The 19,713-nt window shown below is 39.6% G+C and overlaps 2 protein-coding genes across 2 annotated transcripts in view; one reads left to right on the forward strand and one right to left on the reverse strand.

The window, feature by feature from the left end:
• On the reverse strand, positions 1–17,321 carry IRAK4 (interleukin 1 receptor associated kinase 4). The gene is made up of 12 exons (XM_042469466.1): positions 17,185–17,321; positions 15,175–15,344; positions 13,634–13,779; positions 12,753–12,950; positions 11,979–12,139; positions 10,022–10,086; positions 8,447–8,561; positions 7,727–7,836; positions 5,021–5,204; positions 3,293–3,355; positions 1,523–1,681; positions 1–1,426 (listed from the first exon to the last, which is right to left on the reverse strand). Exons 2-12 carry the CDS (start codon positions 15,333–15,335, stop codon positions 1,391–1,393), a joined length of 1,398 nt encoding a protein of 465 aa, XP_042325400.1. The 5' UTR covers positions 15,336–15,344; positions 17,185–17,321; the 3' UTR covers positions 1–1,390.
• An 18-nt stretch (positions 17,322–17,339) lies between these two features.
• PUS7L (pseudouridine synthase 7 like) overlaps positions 17,340–19,713 on the forward strand; it is a 31,487-nt gene continuing 29,113 nt past the window's right edge. Inside the window, exons 1-2 of the mRNA XM_042469467.1 lie at positions 17,340–17,470; positions 18,282–19,192. Of these exons, the coding sequence (XP_042325401.1) occupies positions 17,364–17,470; positions 18,282–19,192 (1,018 nt within the window). The 5' untranslated portion in view covers positions 17,340–17,363. The remainder of the gene's footprint in view (positions 17,471–18,281; positions 19,193–19,713) is intronic.

The raw sequence follows: 19,713 nt of genomic DNA on the forward strand, positions 1-19,713 counted from the left end.
TTTAATTCCCAGCTTAAGCATTAAAAATCCACTTTGGTGAGTCACACTCTCTCAGCCTCAAAGGATGGCAAGGGTAAACCCCAACTGTAGAAACCTTGCCAAGAAAACCCCTTGATAGGCCTTACTGGGCCTCCCACTATCAAGGGTTTTCTGGGCAAGTTTCTTCAGACAGGCATGCTATCACCATCCTCTGAGGCTGAAAGAGTGTGACTTACCCAAAGACAGCTAGGGGCTTTCAATGGCTGACCAAAACTGTGCTGAATGGAAAAGGACTAGAGACATGGAGCTCCGACAAGGCTCGGTACTGGCAGGTCTCACTGGGGCAGCAGAGGGCTCTTCCTCCTCCCACAAGAGAGGCCTACCAGGTGCGAGGATATGGCCAAAGGGAAGTGGCAGTAATGGTTCAGCGAGGCCTGCCAGTACCGGGCCTTGTCGGAACTGCTTGTCTCTAGTCTGCTGCACTGCACCGCCTTGCTCACAATCACCTGCCTCCATTCCTCAGCAGCGCTCTCTCTCTGGAAAAACTCCTCCTCCTCTGAGCCTGTCCAATGGGGATGGAGAAGCTGGAACAGCTTGCCCCCTGGCTGCACCCTCAGGCCGCCCATGTTGTTGGGAAAGGGAGGCCAAGCCCGGGGGGGGGGGGGGGGGAGACTGGAAAAATGGTGATTGGGATCAAGAGGCCAGGACATGTGTCTAAGCAGGATGAGACATTCCCAAAAGGTAAAAAATCGGGAATGTCCTGCCAGAACTCATGCTATGGCAACCCTAACTATAACTGAATGAATCTTAAACCGTAAATCTATCATCATTTACTTTTAATATTTTTCATGATAACTAGATCCACTGGGGAAAACATATTTTGTGATTAGATTAAGTTTGGTTGATATTATTTTTAACATTAATTCACAGAACGGGGGTGGGGGGGGCTCCAGACCCCCCCCCCCTTTGGCTACATCACTGGTTCATTTATAACATGGCTCCTCAAATGTTATTGAATTATAAATCCCATGAACCCTAACCAGCACAGGCAACAGGGAGGGATGACAGCAATTGTAGTCCAACAAGATCTGGAGAGTCACCAATTACCTACCCTGGGATTAGAGGAACACATTTGAGTAAGTGTTTAATGTGCATCACTCTAGAGTGAGCTGGTGAGGAAGGGACCAAGGATCACAAACAGGTGCTAAGAGGACTTCATGGAGCCCATTAGACACTTTTTGTCCACCCTTGCTCTATAGTACAAGAAATATAACAAAAATAGGAGGGTCACAAAACATACATCATTAAAAAAAATCCACAGATTTTAACAACCCTGCAGAACAAACACCATGTCTGCTCAAGAAAACAAATAGTTTGTTTAGATACCAAAGCCTGGTCACAGAAAGAGACCTTATTTAATAATCATTTCTTCTAAATGTTGTTTGACCTGTAAGAGAATCAGAAATACAGTTAACCACCATAAACTGCAAACACACGGAACAAAATACACTTTAAACCCACACAATGGCAAAAATCCTTGTACCGTCATAATATTTGGCCTCCGGTTCTTCTTTTCATTCAGGCACTGGCAAGCAATTGAATACATCTGTTCAACTGATTCAATACTCCAACTGCTCATCTTTTCATCAACATAATCTTCAAGAGTCTTTTCTTCATCTTCAATTTCCTCTTTGATAGTCAACTGTGTGGAAGCAGTAATAGCATAATATTAACTCCAAATGATCAATTTATTGAAAACCCAAATTGAAACATTGGAAAGGGAGCAACAGAAGGAAAGAAGAATTTGAGTAAAAGGGTTGTGTCACTGTAAATAAGACAGAGTTTGAAGAACTTACCCATTTTGTCTATATCTTGCAGAATTCTCCAGCTAGCAAGGCCAGAGCTTGTAAAGTATCCACTTGGGGTTGGTTCCAGGATTCCACCATGGATACCAAAACCCATGGATGCTTAAGACCCATTTCAGTGTGCCCTTGTTTTATGCAGGGGATCCGTTCCAGACCCCCCGCATAAAACAAAAAAACCGTGTATGTTTGAGCTCCATTGCAAGTAATGGGGCTCGTGCTCACAGCGGCATGCGGCACCAGCAGTGCATGCACCATTGTTTCTTCCAGCGCACAGTGCAGCAAGAAGCAGCACTGCTTCCAGCATATGCTGAAAGCAGAGTATAATGCTCCCGCGTATGATGCTGTATGGTCCACTGTATATACAATCGCACTGCACAGTAGTGTCCCTTATATAAAATATCAAAATCAATGTCTACTTTTTGGAATTTTAAAAAATATTTTCAAGCCGTGGATGGTTGAATCTGTGGATGCAAAGGACCAGCTGTATATAGCATTAGGAACTGGAGCTGTCATTCAAAGCTATCATTCCACATGGTTACTATATGCATCAGCACTTGAATGTGCAGAATTGATATCTTTAGCCAGAGACACTCATGACTTTCCTGTCCCTATAAAACAACACTCATTGTTAGAGGTCAGATTCCTTTATTTTACATATGAAGTTCATTTATTTAATCTCATTTAGAGATTCCCATCAAAACACAACCACAAGTAAAATGGTAGACATTTCTCCCTTTCCTCATATCTACTGAAGTTAAACATGTGAGAGTCAAGCAAATAAATGTATTCATATAGGAAGGGTATTAATAACTGGCATGCTGTAAAGAAAAAAACTAGTTTAGCTAATAATAATATATATAAAACTAGCATCTGTCATAAGCATACCTTCAGGAGGCCTATCTCCCTAAGGGATCCTTCTAACTCAGCAAATGTAAACTATGGAATCCTTACCTTGGCTTACTATGGCTCCCTCCCATACTAGTATTTCCCAATTTTGAGGAGCCACAGCAACAGGGAAAGAACTCAGCCATTTGTTCTCCCATATGCAATGTTACCAACGTAGCATGGAAGCAATGTCACATGGCACATGATTCCCACACCATTGAGTCAGCATCCAAATTGTTATCTAAATATACAACTTAATTAAATTCTAGGACACAAATTGTTGTAATTACGTAAGGACAAATACATCTTAAAATAGCTGTCATGTCTGTCTTAGTATGACAACTCTTAATTATCTGCAATAAAATCAAAACAGGAAACGGTTGCTAAATTTCTCTACAGAAGCTGATATTAAAAATACGGTTCTAGTCAATTGTTCCCCTTAGTAGAATTCTAATTCACTGTAATCATTTTCAAATGACAGATTCTTCCAAACTATTCTTGGCATATAGTAAAAGCTAGATACTAGCTTGCTTCCATAACATACTTGAAGAATAAGAAATTACCAGCAACTGGGGATCTCGATTTTCATCCACAGGACTGAGCCCAGTTATTATTTCAAGTAAAACCTAAAGAAAGATGACAATTGAAAGACACAAAATGCATTCATGAACATCTATCAGCTGAATAAAAAGTTGCTGAAGTAACGATTTTACAGGAAAAGCAATTGTGGCTGATTTATGTGATGTGTTATACCGCCCTTCATGAATTGATCCCAGGACAATAATTTGAGAATTATTTGCCAAGATGCCACTTGCTGAACTTTTCTGTGGTAGACACAGCAACAATAAAACCTAGCTTTATTTACTCATTTATTAAAATATTTCTATTCCACTCTACATCCAAGGATCTGAGGCTGGCATATGAGAAAATACATTTAAAGAATTTAAAATCATTTTTAAAGGTAAGAATAATTTAAACAGACTAAAATATGACATGATTCATCAAGTTAAAACAAGTCAGTTTAAAAAGTTAGAAGAGCTAACATGATTTAGAACCATGCAATAAACATACTGGGGTGCTCCTTCCTTCGGTTATCTCTTCTAGCCAGTAAGAGGCAGCCACTTAAGAAAATAACAGAACAGCTTGGGGTTGGAGAAGGAAGCACCTTCACTTCTTCTCTATAATTGTTCTTTCTACACCTCCTTTTTAAAAATAACAAAACACAAGGTTTGCCCTAGGTTAGGGATGATGAAAGTGCCAATCAACAGTTGCATCTGGACTCCAGGGTTGTTTTTCTATCCCCCAGGCTTCATTTCTCTCCCCCTGGCCCCCAAAAAACTCCTTAGGGGTATGAGAGACAATTGTGGCACATCTGGGGACCCTTGGGTTGTTTTAGACCCAGGAGAGACTGTTTTTTCCAACAGAAAGTAAGCCAGATGTTGACATCTGAGTCACCTCCTGTTGAGAAAAGGGCCTCTCTTGGGCCCCAAATAGCTCAGACAGGACAAAATATGTGAAATGCCCCCCATTCCTAGGAGGCGTTTGGGGGCAAAAAATTTAAACAGAATTGCGGAGGGTGAGAGAAATGAGGCCCTCCATTGTTTCCCCTTTACTTTGCCTAGTTGTTCTTTGTAGAGTGTATGAGTGACATATAAAGGTCAGCAAAGCATATGCTACTTCTGAAATATGCAAGCATGGGGAGGAGCAAGTTTGGAAAGCACTGCAGATTTTCTTCATGTGGCAATGGGAGTTTTTCATCTTCATTTCTGACTAAATAACTTATGCATTCTGGTTACATGTGAGGAACTTCTAAATCACAGATAAATCTGTATTCTTTTCTATTTGCTATACTTTCACTCTCATGAAACCAAAGTGCTTCTAGTGTAGATAATGATTTAAAAAAAAAAAAATGGAGGAAATGCCTTGACCTTGAACACTGTTATAACTAGTCGGGGTGTTTTGTTTTGTTTTTTTAAAAAAAACAGAATTAAGTCCCTAATTGCAATCTTAGAAATTTATGCAGTTTTAGAAGACTTTCTTGCAGCACAGAGAAAACAGATTTAATGATTATTTTATTTCCCATGAAAATAAAATAGATGACATTTTGCACCTTTACCTTGGTCTGAAAGGTAGATGGGTTGCCTCCTTGCCACATGCCTTACTTTTCCCCTCTAAACTTTTAAAGAAATATTTTAACAGAGATATTCTTAAAGCTGTATTTCTCAAATCAAAAATTATTTCTCCTTCATTTTACTCATCAGCAGAAAAACAAGTAGCATATGGCTACTCACCACTCCAAAGCTGAAGACATCTGATTTAGGAGTGATCTCTCCACGCAAAGCCTCTGGGGCCATATAGGCTGCTGTTCCCACTATCCTCTCTGTTAGGATGGTATGGGTGAACCTTACTGAAGCCCTTGCAAGTCCAAAGTCAGAAAGTTTTGGCACAAATCTCTCGGTTAGTAAGATATTTGCACTGAAAAACAAAATACAAGTACTATGTATTTATTTTCTGCTCTTCCCATTCACACACAGAAAGATGGTAGTGCAGAAATGAACTTAAAACAGAAAGAATGACATTTTATTTAGCACTGGCAGCATCACTTATTTTGACATACTTGCTTTTGTGTGGAACAAAAAGGAAAACAACAACAACACTATATGGAGAAAGTCATCCATCTGTTAACTTTTGTTCATGCAAAAAGACAAAAAAGAAGACCCAGAAAACTACAGGCCAAATGCCTAACCTCAATACCAGGAAAAATATTAGAATGGATTATACAGGAATTTCTTTACAAGTACCTTGATGGCAATGCAGTGATTAGTAGGAGCCAGAATGGGTTTGCCAAGGCTAGGTCACTAGTTTAGTAGATGGTGGGAATGCTGTCCATGTTATTTCTCTAGATTTCAGCAAAGCATTTGAAAAGATCCCCCATGATAGTTTGGTTAGTAAACTGACCAAATATTGAACAGATGGGTCATATGGGTGCATAATTGGTTGGAAAACAGTGCTCAAAGAGTTGTCGTCACTAGCTGTGCTTCAAACTCAAAGGAGGTTTCAAGTAGAGTGCTGCAGTCTGTGGCTTTACACTTTTCAAACTTTTTATTAATCATTTAGATGATGTAGTAGAGGAAATCCTTATCAGATTCTGCAGATGATATGAAGCCAGGAGGGGTAGCTAACCCATTGGTAGATAGGAATAGAATCCAAAAGGACCTTGATATGTTTATTATTGATTGATATGATTCTGGCATCAGAGGGAGAGAAAGGCAGGCTCAACACCATCAGGCCTAGCCTAGTAAGAAGACTAGACCTCCCTTCCCCTTTTCCACTGCCATTCCCTTCTTCTTTTGTGTCATATCTTTTTAGAATGTAAGCTTGAGGGAAGGAATATGTCTAACTATCTGTAAGCCACTCTGAGAGTCTTTGTGGCTGAAGAGTGTGGTCTAAATACAATAAATAAATATGATTAGAAAATAGGGCTGAAATTAAGAAAATGAAATTTAACAGACACAAATCCAAAATTCTACATTTACACCACAAAAACCAATGCACAGGCATGAGACAAGAGATACTTGGTTCAGAATGTGAAAACGGCCTTGGGATTATTGTTGATCATAAATTGAACCTGGTCCAGCAGTGTAACACTGTAGCAAAGAAGGCAAAAATGCTATGTTAGCCAGCATCAGTTTCCAAATCAAGGGAAGTAACAGTCCCCCTATATTCTGCACTGGTCAAACATCATCTGGGTTACTATGTTCAGTTCTGGGCATATCACTTGAAGAAACATAAAGACAGGTTGAAGCAAGAGAAGGGCAACAAGGATGGGGTATGGAGAACAAAATATAGGAGGGAACGTTGAAGGAGCTGGGCATATTCAGCTTGGTGAACAGAAAGCTGAAAGCCTTGAACTTAATTTGATCTTGACTTGACCACACTCTTTAAATACTCAAGGGCTGCCAAAAGGAAGAGGTGCAGGTTTGTTTTTTGCTGCCTCAGAGAGCAGAACTAGATGTAAAGGTTGGTCACTGGAAAAACCACTGGCTTCCTATTAGTTTCCAAGTGCAGTACAAGGTGTTGGTCATGACCTTTAAAGCCCTACATAGCCTGGGTCCAACCTACTTACGGGATTGCCTTCTTCTGTATAATCCACCCAGTGCACTCAGGTCCTCTGGGAGGAATTTACTGCAGCTCATAAAGACCAGGTTGACTGCAACTACCCAGAGGACCTTCCCTTCAATCACTTCCAGATTATGGAATGGCCTGCCGGAGGAGATTTGTCGTATTACCAGCTTGGACAGCTTTAAAAAAGCTGTCAATATGGATCTCTTTCAGCAGGCCTTTCCCGAGTAGCAGTCTGGCCACCAATTAAGTCCACCACCTTTATGATTACTCTGTAGCCCCATCGCCCATCTCTGATTATTTTAATGGATTAATTTAATGCTTAATATGTTTAATTGATGTTTTAGGGGAGGGAAGGGATAAGTGGGATATTGTGGATTGTATGGGTTTTTAACTGTAAGTTGCTTCAATTGTGTTTTTGATGGAGAGGTGGGATAAAAATAAAACATTTATTTATTTATTTATTTATTGTGGTTTTAAGTTACAGGAGGACAGATTTCAATTGAACATCAGAAGGAACACCTTGACAGTGAAAATGGATTGCAAACAACTCCTTAAAGGGGTGCTACACAGCTAGCTGATGAGGATGCTCTAGCTGGAGATCCAATGGCCCATGGGGCTCTTTCCAACTCTATGATTCTATTACAGTGTGAAAACAAAATAACCTAATAACCCGTAAACAGCAACAGCAACCTTACACAACTACCTTCCACTAATCAGCAGGGGTAAACCACAGCAAATATCAACAAAACAGCAGTTTTTTTGTTACTAGATATGTTTCAAGAAAGTAAAGAGCACATTTCAGGAACAATAATGGAAAAAAAAATTATGGGGAGATTTATTGTTAACATACTAATTTGCTTTATAGATGTTACCTTTTAACATCACGATGAATGTGGTTATTTTCATGTAAAAAGCAGATTCCATTTGATGAACCGTTAGCAATATTACATCTTGTTTTCCAAGGAATTGGTGCAGTATTATCCTCAAAACCAAGAGAAAAAGTGGAAGTATGTCAATATTTTTCTTTCGCAAACTATCACATCTATAAAATGCAATATATTGTAACCAACAACAACAAAAAAACAGTCATAGTAGCCTTAGGTATTCTGTTGCCAAGATCAGACCAGTTTGTTCTGTTACTAAGACCAGACAAATCTACTTTAGTGTAAGAAAAGAGAGAAAGAATCCTTACAATACTTATAGAAAGCTTTGATGGAGAATGAAACATTTGGTACTTACTGTGAAAGTGCATTCTAGGTTGCAGGACAGCTATTTAAGTCACCTTCCCTTTTAATCCAATCACTATACTGTTATTATTAGCATTTATTTGCTATGAGCATTGTTTTCAGAATTCAGGAGGCATTTTACTTTTGAAACAGAATCTAAGTGCAAAATACAGCTAACAGACTAGCATGGACATAGCGCTAAATCACAGTTTAATATATGTTCAATTGCATTAAGGCCCATATTCACATGTCCTCTCTCCATCCAATAGTCACATCACACACACACACAAGTTTTCACCTGGCACAGATTACCATATTCAGCCATTAAACTTCTAGGCAATGACAATGAGCAAATGTGTCACTCACCAGACAAGCTAGTCTGTCAAGCAATGAGCCATTAGGCATATAATCATAAACAAGGCAAGGTTGATCAAAGTCATTTGAGAAGCCAAACAATTCTACTAGATTCTCATGCTGACACCTGTAAGAAAAAGAAACAATCTCATTAATCTGGTTTTCATCATTTATATGTCTGACAATTCAAGGAGCCAGAAGGCTTTGAAAAAAACAAAACAAATTAAAAATCTGACCACTGCTTATTAGTAATCATTGTTTACATTGGCTATGCAGGTTCAGCCAATAGGAATATCATATACTCGACTATAAGTCAAGAAATTTATGCCTAAAAATTGTCCCTAAAATCTTGGGTTGATTTATATATGGGTCAATACACTAAAACTGGTTTAAAAGGTCCTGAAACAAGCAATCCCGTGATGCCCCCCTCTTCGTGCCTGGAGGCAGGGGTGTGTGTGTGAGAGAGAGAGAGAAAGAGAGAGAGAGTTTCCCAATCCAATTTTAAAGCCTTTTCCCTCCATCAAGGAAACACACCATTTGACTCCACTTCTTTCCTCCCCAACCCGATGTTATAACTTCTCCTCCAGCACCTGGGCATCGGTGTCAGGTGGTTGGGAGAGGTCCGGAGAAGGGACAGAAGTGGTGTTTTCCCCTTTCCATCCATTTTTATAGCCCCTAAATTTAACCCTCGACTTATCCACAGGTCATATCAAAATCCATGATTTTTACCCTGAAACCGTCCCTCGACTTATACATGAGGTCGACATGTACATAAGTATATATGGTACATCCATTTTATTCAGAGCTTAATAATACAGCATGAGCTTTGTATGCACATCCAGACAGGACTACAAAAGAATCCAATATTAAACTCCTGTCAGCCATTGCTTATCTTTTGGTATATTGGACACTAACCAATTTTAGTATAGCATAAGGTTTGCTAAAAGGTGTTCATTTCATCAGATTTGAATAATACTGAGCACAAAATTGGATGTGATGTCATGTACACCCTCAGTCCAGGAACACATTTATTAAAATAATGAAATATTTGATGTAAGAGAAGAGAACCAAATAAAAACTATAGTATGGAGGGCTTTAACTCTTTGGTCCTGATTCATCTTTGGCCCTCTAACACCACAGCACAAATTAATTTCTAAAAAAAATGGAAAGCAGGGCTAAAAAGATAAACTCTAAAGCTATAAAGAAATCATATAGCACCTTTGAGACTAACCAAGAAAAAGAAATTTCTAGCATAAACTTTCATGGGCTCCAGTCAAATTTATGGACTAGGGTCCATGAAAGACAGACATTTCTTTTCTCAGTTACCCTCAAAGATGCTGCAGGATTCTTTCAGATCTTTTTATACTGATACAAATTAACATAGCTATGTCTTTGAATACTTCACCACGTCTAGTTTGCCCAAGGCTAGATCGCTCAATGTACTAATCACGACAAATGACCAACACCCAACCTAAATTACTTCTACATTCTGAACAGACTTCTCTCATATTTCTAAAACTGAAACATGCTGCCAACTGACCCCATACACCATACTGCAATGGTGTTTCCAAAATGTTCAGTACTTACTTTGCCATTATTTTTATTTCTTGTTCAAACTGCTTTTTTAGGTCTTCAATATTTACATCAGCTAGCTACAAGGAAAATCAAAAGAGAATTAACTAGAAACTCTTAGCCATGTATGTGAATGCGGAGGGAGGTGAAACTTCATCATCGTGATGTAGACGTTTTGTACCCGACAACGACAGAGGGCTGCTGACTAGAAAACTTTGTCTTTAGGGGCCTTTTCATAATGTACAGTTATAATGCAATGATTTCACTGCCATAGGAAGCATCATATGAAATCTTGGAGTTTGTAGTTTTAGAAGGAATATTTAGAATTTTAGTGAAAGCCAGCATAGTGGTCTGAGTGTTGGGCTATGACTCTGGAAACCAGGGTTTGAATCCCCCACACAGTAATGGAAATCCATCGGATGTCCTTGGGCAAGTCAACTCAGCCCCAGAGGAAGGCAAAGGCAAACTCCCTCGGAACAATCTTGCAAAAAGAAATAAACTCTGAAGGTTCGCTTTAGAGTCATCCTAAGTTGAAAAAGACTTGAAGGTACACAAGCACAATTTAGCATTTTGAGCCAGACTACTCTAGTACCTAATCAAACTACAAACCCCAAGATTACATAGGATGCATCTATGGCAGTTAAAGTGGAATCATGATACCATGGCTAGGTACTGTGAAAGAGCACTAGGTATTCTCATAAGGAGTCATTCTGGTGCCCAGACTCTTGAACTGCAAAAAGAAAAGATAGAACATGACTCATTTAGGGACAGATGTTCTTAAGCCCTGAAAACCCTATTGCATACCCTAGCAGCAGATGGTTTTCTTCATGTTATGAAGTGGCCCAAGAACTGATTCTTCATTATAATTTAAGAAAAAAAGACCATCAGTTAGGTCTCCCCTGAAAATCCAGCTTGTATTCTAGGTGTTATTGGACAGCAGCCATAGCCAGTACAGCCAATAGAAGAAATGCTGAGAAATATTATATATATATATATATATATATATATATACACACACACACACACACACACACACACACACACACACACACACATATACATATACATATACATATATATCCCACCTTTGCCCCCATGCAGGGACTCAAGGCAGCTAATAAACTTAAAACAGTGCAAATGAATAGCAATGCAAAATATAAAAACTCTTTAAAGATACGCAAAATACCAAAATGTATTAAAAACCATATAGTTTTTAAGTTGCCGGCCAACAACAATGGAATTTCACACTTTGTCTGTTCCATTCTACAAAGACTTAAGGTGTAGCATCACTGCAAAATTAAAGCAGTTTGATACCACTTTTAACCTGTCATAATTCTATTCTACAGGATCCTGGAATTTGTAGTTGGGTGAGGCACCAGAGCTCTTACAGATCAAGGAGTACTTCACCAAACTACAAATCTAACAAATCACATAAAGCTACAAATGTGCCATCTAGTGATAAAACAGATTTTTTAAAAAATCTACCTCATTAAATGATTTACACAACTATTAATTACACAGCTGGATTTCCAGGGCTGACACAGCTTGAATTCAGGCTTACCTATGGTGTTACAATAGTAATCCAAATGCTTTTACCTTAAACAAAATCTGTCACTACTCAGGGTCTTTTAGGAGGGAAAACACACCGTTTCCCCAGATTCTAAGCACTTAGGATTTTGAAATATTCCCCATGGAACATCTTCCATGAAATAAATATTTCATTTATTTCTTATTTCATTTCATTTCTTCCTAGAAATAATTACCTTCTTTAGGATTATAGGACATATCTTTTGTTTATCCAGGGGAGTACCTGTGGAATACAACTCCTTATAAGCTACTTGGCATGGATTGGGTGTATACTCAGCATACTGTACAAGTTAATATTCTGATCATTTATATGCCTTCAGTTCCATTACTCTTTAGACAAAGTTGGTAGCACAGCATTTATACAGAACACATACTGGAAACCTACAGCAGTAAGTTTTTTCACTGCCACCGTTCTGCCATTGATGCACCCTTTGTATACGATGCCAAAGCCTCCTTCACCAAGCTTGCTGCCACCAGCTGCCACTGTTTTATCATCAAAGTTATTTGTAAAGCTTTTGAGCTCATGAAAGAGAAAGTTCTGCAATCCTGAAAGAAAGCAATAGAAAACAATGAACAAAAACTTCAGGTATCGTGTTAGTATTTATGAAAGTTGGAGTAAAAACCAGCAATAATCTTTCAGTCTTCAGTCCCCATAGCATCATAAATCTCATCACAATGCATTATCTCACAAAGATTTGTCCTTGTTTTAAGAGATACTAGCAAAAATATGGAGAAAGAGAGCAAACTACAGCCCAGATATTCTCATACAACACTGTATAAGCTCACAAATAGCAAGCTCAAGTTGGCAAGATTTTATAGCTTATAGAAAAGTCACTTTGGTCCTAACCAAGATAGAAAGATGTATGGTAGAATACCAAGGTGGAATCACTTAGATGAATTTCAGTACAAAACTGTAACATAATGCAAGTCCTGGTTGCATAATATAAAGGCTTATCTCCATAGACTTTTCAAACACAACAAGCAGGCACAAGAGAATTATCTCCACACAACCCAGGATCTTTCTATATAATAAATGCCTGAGTAAACAACTACAGATTTTCATGTATCTGCCAGTATCTGCTTCTACCTCAACTTCCCACATGGGGGAGATGTCCTAAGAGTGAAAGATGAAGTGAAAAGATGAGCCGAACTACCTTACCTGTATTGTTAAGAACTGAGCTGCTTTCCTCAATACTTAGACCACAAGAAACTGAAGTTAAGCGTTCACTGTGTGGAGCTGGGAGAAGCAACTGAGGTGTTACTTGCTTTTCCTCTGCAGGAGCTTCTTTTTCATTTAGACACATTGTTTCTTGTAAAGATAAGGGCACTGAAATTTCTTCTTTCACACTTACAGCATCTACCATGAAACAGGGTTGAGAGGATTTTTAGATTGTTCATACAGATTTCATCACACTAATAAAATTGTGCAGAACAGATTGCACTTAAAAAGGTACAAGGTTCTTCACTACATTCTAAGGATATAAACCAGTCACACATAAAGGCATCACAAAGAATTCCATTTTGGAAAGGGTTTTAGGGGTTGTATTCCAATAGAGGGTGAGACCAAAGACAAAGTAGGTTTTCTCACAGTTCAGTTCTGTGGATGTCTACTTAAGTCCAGGTGCAAGAGGTTGCCTGCCAGCTGAATTACGTTCCATGCAGGGTATTTAAATTTTAACTAAATTTTACTTCCTTATTTTTGATCAGAGGAAACAGGAGAAGAAGCTTCCTGATGGGGAATGTCCACAGAATACATCTCAAGAGCAGGCTATAGTTTCCCTATCCCTGATTTAAGGTTCAATTTTTTTAAAAAATAGAGTATTTAAGAGTATTTCTTCTCAGTAAACCCTAGGATACGGTTGTCATAAGTGACTTAAGTCACATCTAATTTAAACACACATGTCAGCAAGAACATGGCAAGTATTTTGTAAATGTAAACCAATAAAATATTTCATTATTTCTCACAAATGCAAGAAAAAAATACAATGGGGGAATCTCTTTTAAATTACATAGTAGACACACCACACAGATTGACATTACCTGGAAGGAGAAGTCTGGCTGGTGCCAAGAAGTGATTCCTAATCAGCACCTCCACCAGATCACTAACTGTACAGTTTACTGTACCCCAGTCATAAAGTAATTCACAGGTAGGGCTCTTTCCTTCTTGTTTTAGTGCTTCAATTCTCCTGAAAATGAAACACAAATAAAGGATGGCTTTTCTCAAAATAAGACATGAAAAATAAAAATTAAGACACCTATAATTCTAAGAAGTGTAAAGTCTCAACAGTTAAACAGTGATTAAACAAACATTCATGTATCAACATAGATGGAGCTTTTATTGTACACAACATCTGAAATACACCTTGGCTGGATACAACAAAACATATAATAAAGCTGGATGTGTTCTATGCATTCTGAAGCATACAGAGTAAACACTCAGACTGCAGCTACACTCCAGAATTAAAGCAGTTTGATACTGCCTTAACTACCTTGGCTCAATACTATGGAATTCTGGGATTTGTAGTTTTGTGAGGTATTTAGCCATCTCTGTCAAAGAGCTCTGGTGCTACAACAAACTAAAAGTCCTAGGATTCTATAGGATGGAGCCATGACAGTTAAAGCTGTGTCAAACTGCACTAATTGTGCACTGTGGGAGCAACCTCAGTGTTCTGCTGGCTATATGGTACTAGAAAACCTGAACCTGCTGTTTCTACCAATTCATATATAATCAGTTTCCTGTTTCAACAACAGAACTGTCTACAACAGCAGGAAAAGAATCTGACACCAGTTTTGGTGACCATATGGCACCTGTTGGTTGCCAAGATTGTTCTTATTCCCAAAATGAATCACAAGACAAAGAAATAGATGAACAACTTATCTGTAATAGTATAAATTCTCTTTACAATAGGAGTATGAATGTTAAACATGATGGGCACACCCAGCTGGACAACTCTAACTGCCAATTCAGCTCTTGACAGCCAAACTTTTCAGTAAAGAAGTTACAGGCAGTAAAACTTATCATGAATAATATATGGTATAGTGTGTGTGTGTGTGTGTGTGTGTGCGCGCATTTTCATAAAAGACATTAGGTACATATTAATATGTAAAAATACCTTATTCTCTCTATCTTTTAAAAAGAGTAAAACACAGTAATTATGCCATGTACATAAGATGGAAAAGATATTGTTAACACAGAATCAAAACATTTCCCCTATGCTTTGTTTGTCCCTTCCATCTATTTCTTTGTTATGTTCCTACTTATCATCTAAGTCTATTGAATTTCCTTATGATTTATTAGTTCCCATATTATATATCTCAAACTTCTGCCCCCCCCCCCCATGGATTCAATAGCTCTCTTTCTACCTTATTCCTTTTCATCTTCATTTGTTTGATTTTCTTAAGTGTTCTTTACATTTGGCCACATCCCTTTCCAATAATTTATAACCTGGGACCATTCTTCTTCTGTTTTTCTTGAGGATTTCTTTTTCAAACAGTGTGTAAACCTATCTAGTGTCATCAGACCCGCTAGTTTTATTAGCCAGACTTGGTATGTAGGTGATTCTTCCATTTCAGTACAGTACCTTATATGCATTTGACTGTATCTGTTCTCTCCAGAGGGATCTTTAATATCTACTGCCAATTTCTTCCATCCTTCCTGCGGATCAATAAAATCGGCCAGTTGCATCATCATGCCATAGCCGAGGGAGCGCACATATGTTGAAGGAGTTATGGGCTTGTTCATCTCCAATTCCTGACCCAAAAGAAAGTATATGTACAGTTCATGTTAAAAAGGAATTATACATTTCTACAGCCAGGATATTACAACAAAGCATTTTGATATTTCCAGGATTTATTACTGAACACAGCAATTTGCTCTCAAACCACTAACATTTAAAGCATCAATTAGAATGTATTTAATTACACTTCCAAATGAGGCAAAGGCCCCATAGAGACAGGCCAAAATAAGGCTGCTTTGGGTCACTTTGGAGGTATGCTGTTTAAATGATGCATGCGTCCTAAGAGTCTGGAAGCCACGCCAAAGCCACGATCCAGTCCTTAGGACCAGAGTGCAGCTTTTGGACTCTTAGGACGCATGCATAATTTAAACAGCATACCTCCAAAGTGACCCAAAGCAGCTTTATTTTGGCCTGTCTGTATGGGGCCAAAGATATAAATATTATCCTTATCTGGAGGTGGGGACACCATATCATTATCATTTTTATTCATTTCATCTGTACACCGTCTTTCTCCCAGGAGGGAACCAAGGTGGCTCACAGATAAAAAAATTAAAATTGTTTTAAAACAATTGAAATCATCTCCAAAATTATAAAATCATGGTATTTTATGGGGTTTTTTTTTTTGGGCTATAAGGCCATGTTCTAGAAGAATTTATTCTTGACGTTTCAACAAAAACTGAGGCTGGCATCTTCAGAGAATGCTGGCTTGGAAGAAAGTGGGGTATATACACTGTTGGTTGAGAGGATGTGATTTACATGTTAATCTGTGTATTGTTCTGTTGCTGAATATAAAATCGCACAAATAGATAGAAAAGTTAAAAGCATAACTTTCCCACATAGTTTAGTTAAGATAAACTAGCAGCGTAAGCTGGGTCCATCCAAGTGTCATTGGACTACAGTACTCCAATCCTTATGCAAAGGGATCTCATAGCATGTTCCGTAATAAGAAGTTATAGTGCAAGGTTTCGTAAACTAGTGCTGTATCTGCATTGCAGAATTAATTCAGTTTGACATGGCTTTAGCTACCATGGCTCAATGCTATGGAATTCTGGGATTTGTAGTTTGTTGTGGCACCAAAGCTCTCTGATAGAGAAGGCTAAATGTCTCACAAGTTCCTAGGACTCCATAGCACTGAGCCACGACTGTTAAAGCAGTGTCAAACTGGATTATTCCTACAGTGCACATGCAGTGTAGGCCTACTTCCCCAGATGGATGGCTCTGGGAGACCAAGGTTCAAATGCCAGTTCAAGCCATGCAAGTCACATTCTCTCAGCCTCATAGGATGGTCATGGCAAACCACCTTTGAACAAAACCTGGCAAGAAGACCCCATGATAGGGTTGCCATAAATCAGAAAGAGTTGAAGGCACACAACCATGGCATTTAAAAGAAAACTACAAATTCTAGGGTTCTTTAAGACAGATTCATGGCAGTTAAAAGAAAACGACAAATCTCAAGGTTCTGTAGGATGGAGCCATAGAAGTTAAAGAAAACTACAGATCCCAGGGTTCTTTAGAATGGAACCATGTGTTAAAAGGTAAAAACAAACCCCAGGGCTCTGTAGGATGGAGTCATGGGCAGCTAAGTGGAAACTACAAATCCCAAGGTTCTTTGGGATGGAGCCATGGCAGTTGTAGTAGTGCCAGAGTGCATCATTTCTACAGTGATTCCCAAACTTTAATGTTTTGGACTTCATCTCCCAGAATTCCTGACTGTTGGACAAAGTGACTGGGGCTTCTGGGAGTTGAAGTCCAAAACATCACAGTCTGGGAATAGCTGAAGCAGCCACCCACATCCCCAAAAAACCCAGCATCCAGAAACATAGAAGACAGTGGTAATCAATGGCCCTGGCTCACCTTCCCAGCCTTCGCTGCAGACGCTTCCTAGGCTGAGCGAGGGCTCCCCCCATAATAACGCAACAGCGCCCCCCCTGGCTCCGCCCTCGCACAGCACCATATTACTCAACCTGGGAACTTCCTCGTTCTCACTTCCCTTCTTAAGCCTGGCGCGTCTACGCTTGTCTCCACTTCTGCGCATGCGCTTTAAAAGTCCTCCGCCCTCTCTCCACCCCCTCCCCTCAGGAGGACCAGCCCATGAAGGAAGGAGGCGGGTGGGAAGGCTTCCCTACAGAGTGGCATCAAGGTAATCGAGACACTGAGAGGCGCTGTGTTGGGCTTTCCAGTGCTTTTTTTGGCTCCGTGGCGTGTTGTGGTTTGAGACTCGTAAGGGCTGCGTCGCCTGTTTTATTTTTCTAGTTTGGGCCATAATGGTATCGCCCGAAGGAAAGCTACTTTCCGCTCCTCCGCTATGGAACCCCCCCCCTTTTTTTTGGGGCCTGCCGTCTTTTCCCCCCCCCGGCCCCCCCCCCCTTCCCCCCCTGCGAATTGTGGCAAATGGGTTCGCCCTTTCGAGCCAGGGATTCTAAAGAGAGCCAAAGAGACAGTGACGTCACTAGGAGTGACGTCACCCGGTGTAGTAACTCATAATAATAAAACAATACAATACTAGATATCTACGCTCCAGTCCTAAGGACTGGGTCACAGCTTCCGGCCTCTTAGGACGCATGCGTCATTTAAACAGCATACCCCCAAAGCGACATGAAGCAGCTTTATTTTGGCCTGTCTGCAGGGGCCCTTAGGGTTCATGCTGCCCCACATGCAGCACATGCAGCAGTTCACTCACGGTGCAGCAGAGGGCAGCAGCCAGCCTCATTGCAGATATAACTATGACACATTTTAATGTTAAAGAGCAGGTTAGAAACATCTCTCTCCACTAAGAAACCTTGTATCCTAAGCAGAGGAACATGTTTATTAGGGTAGATTTTAAAATTTGTTTCTTTTCAAATGCAAATGGTGTCCTTTAAATGTACATTTTCACAGTCTACCCCAATTCCTAACATACAGAGAAAACAATTCTGAGGACTGACTTGATCTTTTTATGTTCCCTTTTCCAGACTGTCTAATACTGGGATGGAAGAAGGTTCTGGCATACCAGTCGCACTCCACTCTTCCACTTACGTGAATGATCATGTCGGCTTCTGTGGCAGCATCAAAACATCCCCAAGTGACTTTATAGTGACAGAAATTAATATGTGCGGGCAGTTAGTTAATGAGATTGCAGTGGACTCTCTGCCTAAATCTGGTGGTACTTCATCAGACCAAGGCAGGAGCCATCAGGGGGATTCCAAAAGGCTCAGGCTGAGTCCTTCAGAGCAGCGCATAGACGAGGAACATTGCAGAGGCCAAGATGAGGACCTTTATTGTACCTCAGAAGTTCTTCATTCCACAGTTAGAGAAAGTGAAGAACATGAAATTAATAACGTACTTGAATGCCACCATGACAAAGCTGTGACCCTGGATTCCTTATTAGATACGAATGTAAAGGAGCAACTAAGTCACTTTGCTTGCTGTGTAAAAGATACGTGGAATTCTAAACGTGAGGCAGACACTGAATTCTCTCTTGGTCCGATCCCAGACAAAAAGGTCCGGGCCAGCGTACATGGTGCCATTAGACAGGAATACCCTTTCTTAGCTACAGCTACAAAGTGTGGCGAGATTGTTGTAAAAGCAAATCAGGATTACCAGGAACTCTGTAAATTAGTGACTGAAGAGGAAGCTTCAGCTTTTCTACAATTTATAGATGCCAAATTAGAAAGTTCCAAGTTTGCTTTTAGACCCGATGGGAATAAGGTGCATCGTACAAGCGTTCACCATTTCCTTAGTAAAAAGTTTGGAAAGCTTGTGGAAACAAAGTCTTTTCCTGACTCCGAGCAGAAAGTTGTAATTGTGGTAAGGTTTCGTGAGAAAAATGGATTCCGGAAAAGGACTAATGTTGAGAGCAGAGAGAAGGAAGACATTTACACAGGTAAATAGAAATTTCTCCCTTTTTAAAATGGTTTGTGATACTCTTACAATAAATAAGCCCATTCAGTGTGGTTGGTGTTATGGGATGATGTGATCCGTAGTCCAACAACATCCAAAGAAGCATAGGTTCCCCACTCTTGTGGCATGTCTACTGCAATTAAATCAGTGTCTGTCAAGGAAGGATACAGAACTGCTCTGGGGATAGGAGAGTTAGACCTGGGTCTGTAATTAATTTGATTGTGGGGAAACAGAAAACATTCTGTTTAATATGAATATCAACATTCTGCTCATATTAATCTATAGAGAGACATGGTAAGCTGAGTGCTGCCACTTTTCAGCTACAAGGGAGATAAGTGCATAGTCTCCTTTATTAATTCAGAGACCACATATGTGGAGCCTATTCCTTGGGTGCATGCCTGCAATGTAAAGTGGATTCTGGCATGAGCTTTGTGGAATAGCCATTGTATATGGTGCAAATGTGGCAGGCCCCATTTTGTTCACATGGCAATGAGGATGGGCAGT

This window comes from Sceloporus undulatus, chromosome 5, assembly GCF_019175285.1.
Source record: "Sceloporus undulatus isolate JIND9_A2432 ecotype Alabama chromosome 5, SceUnd_v1.1, whole genome shotgun sequence".
Lineage (NCBI taxonomy): Eukaryota > Metazoa > Chordata > Lepidosauria > Squamata > Phrynosomatidae > Sceloporus > Sceloporus undulatus.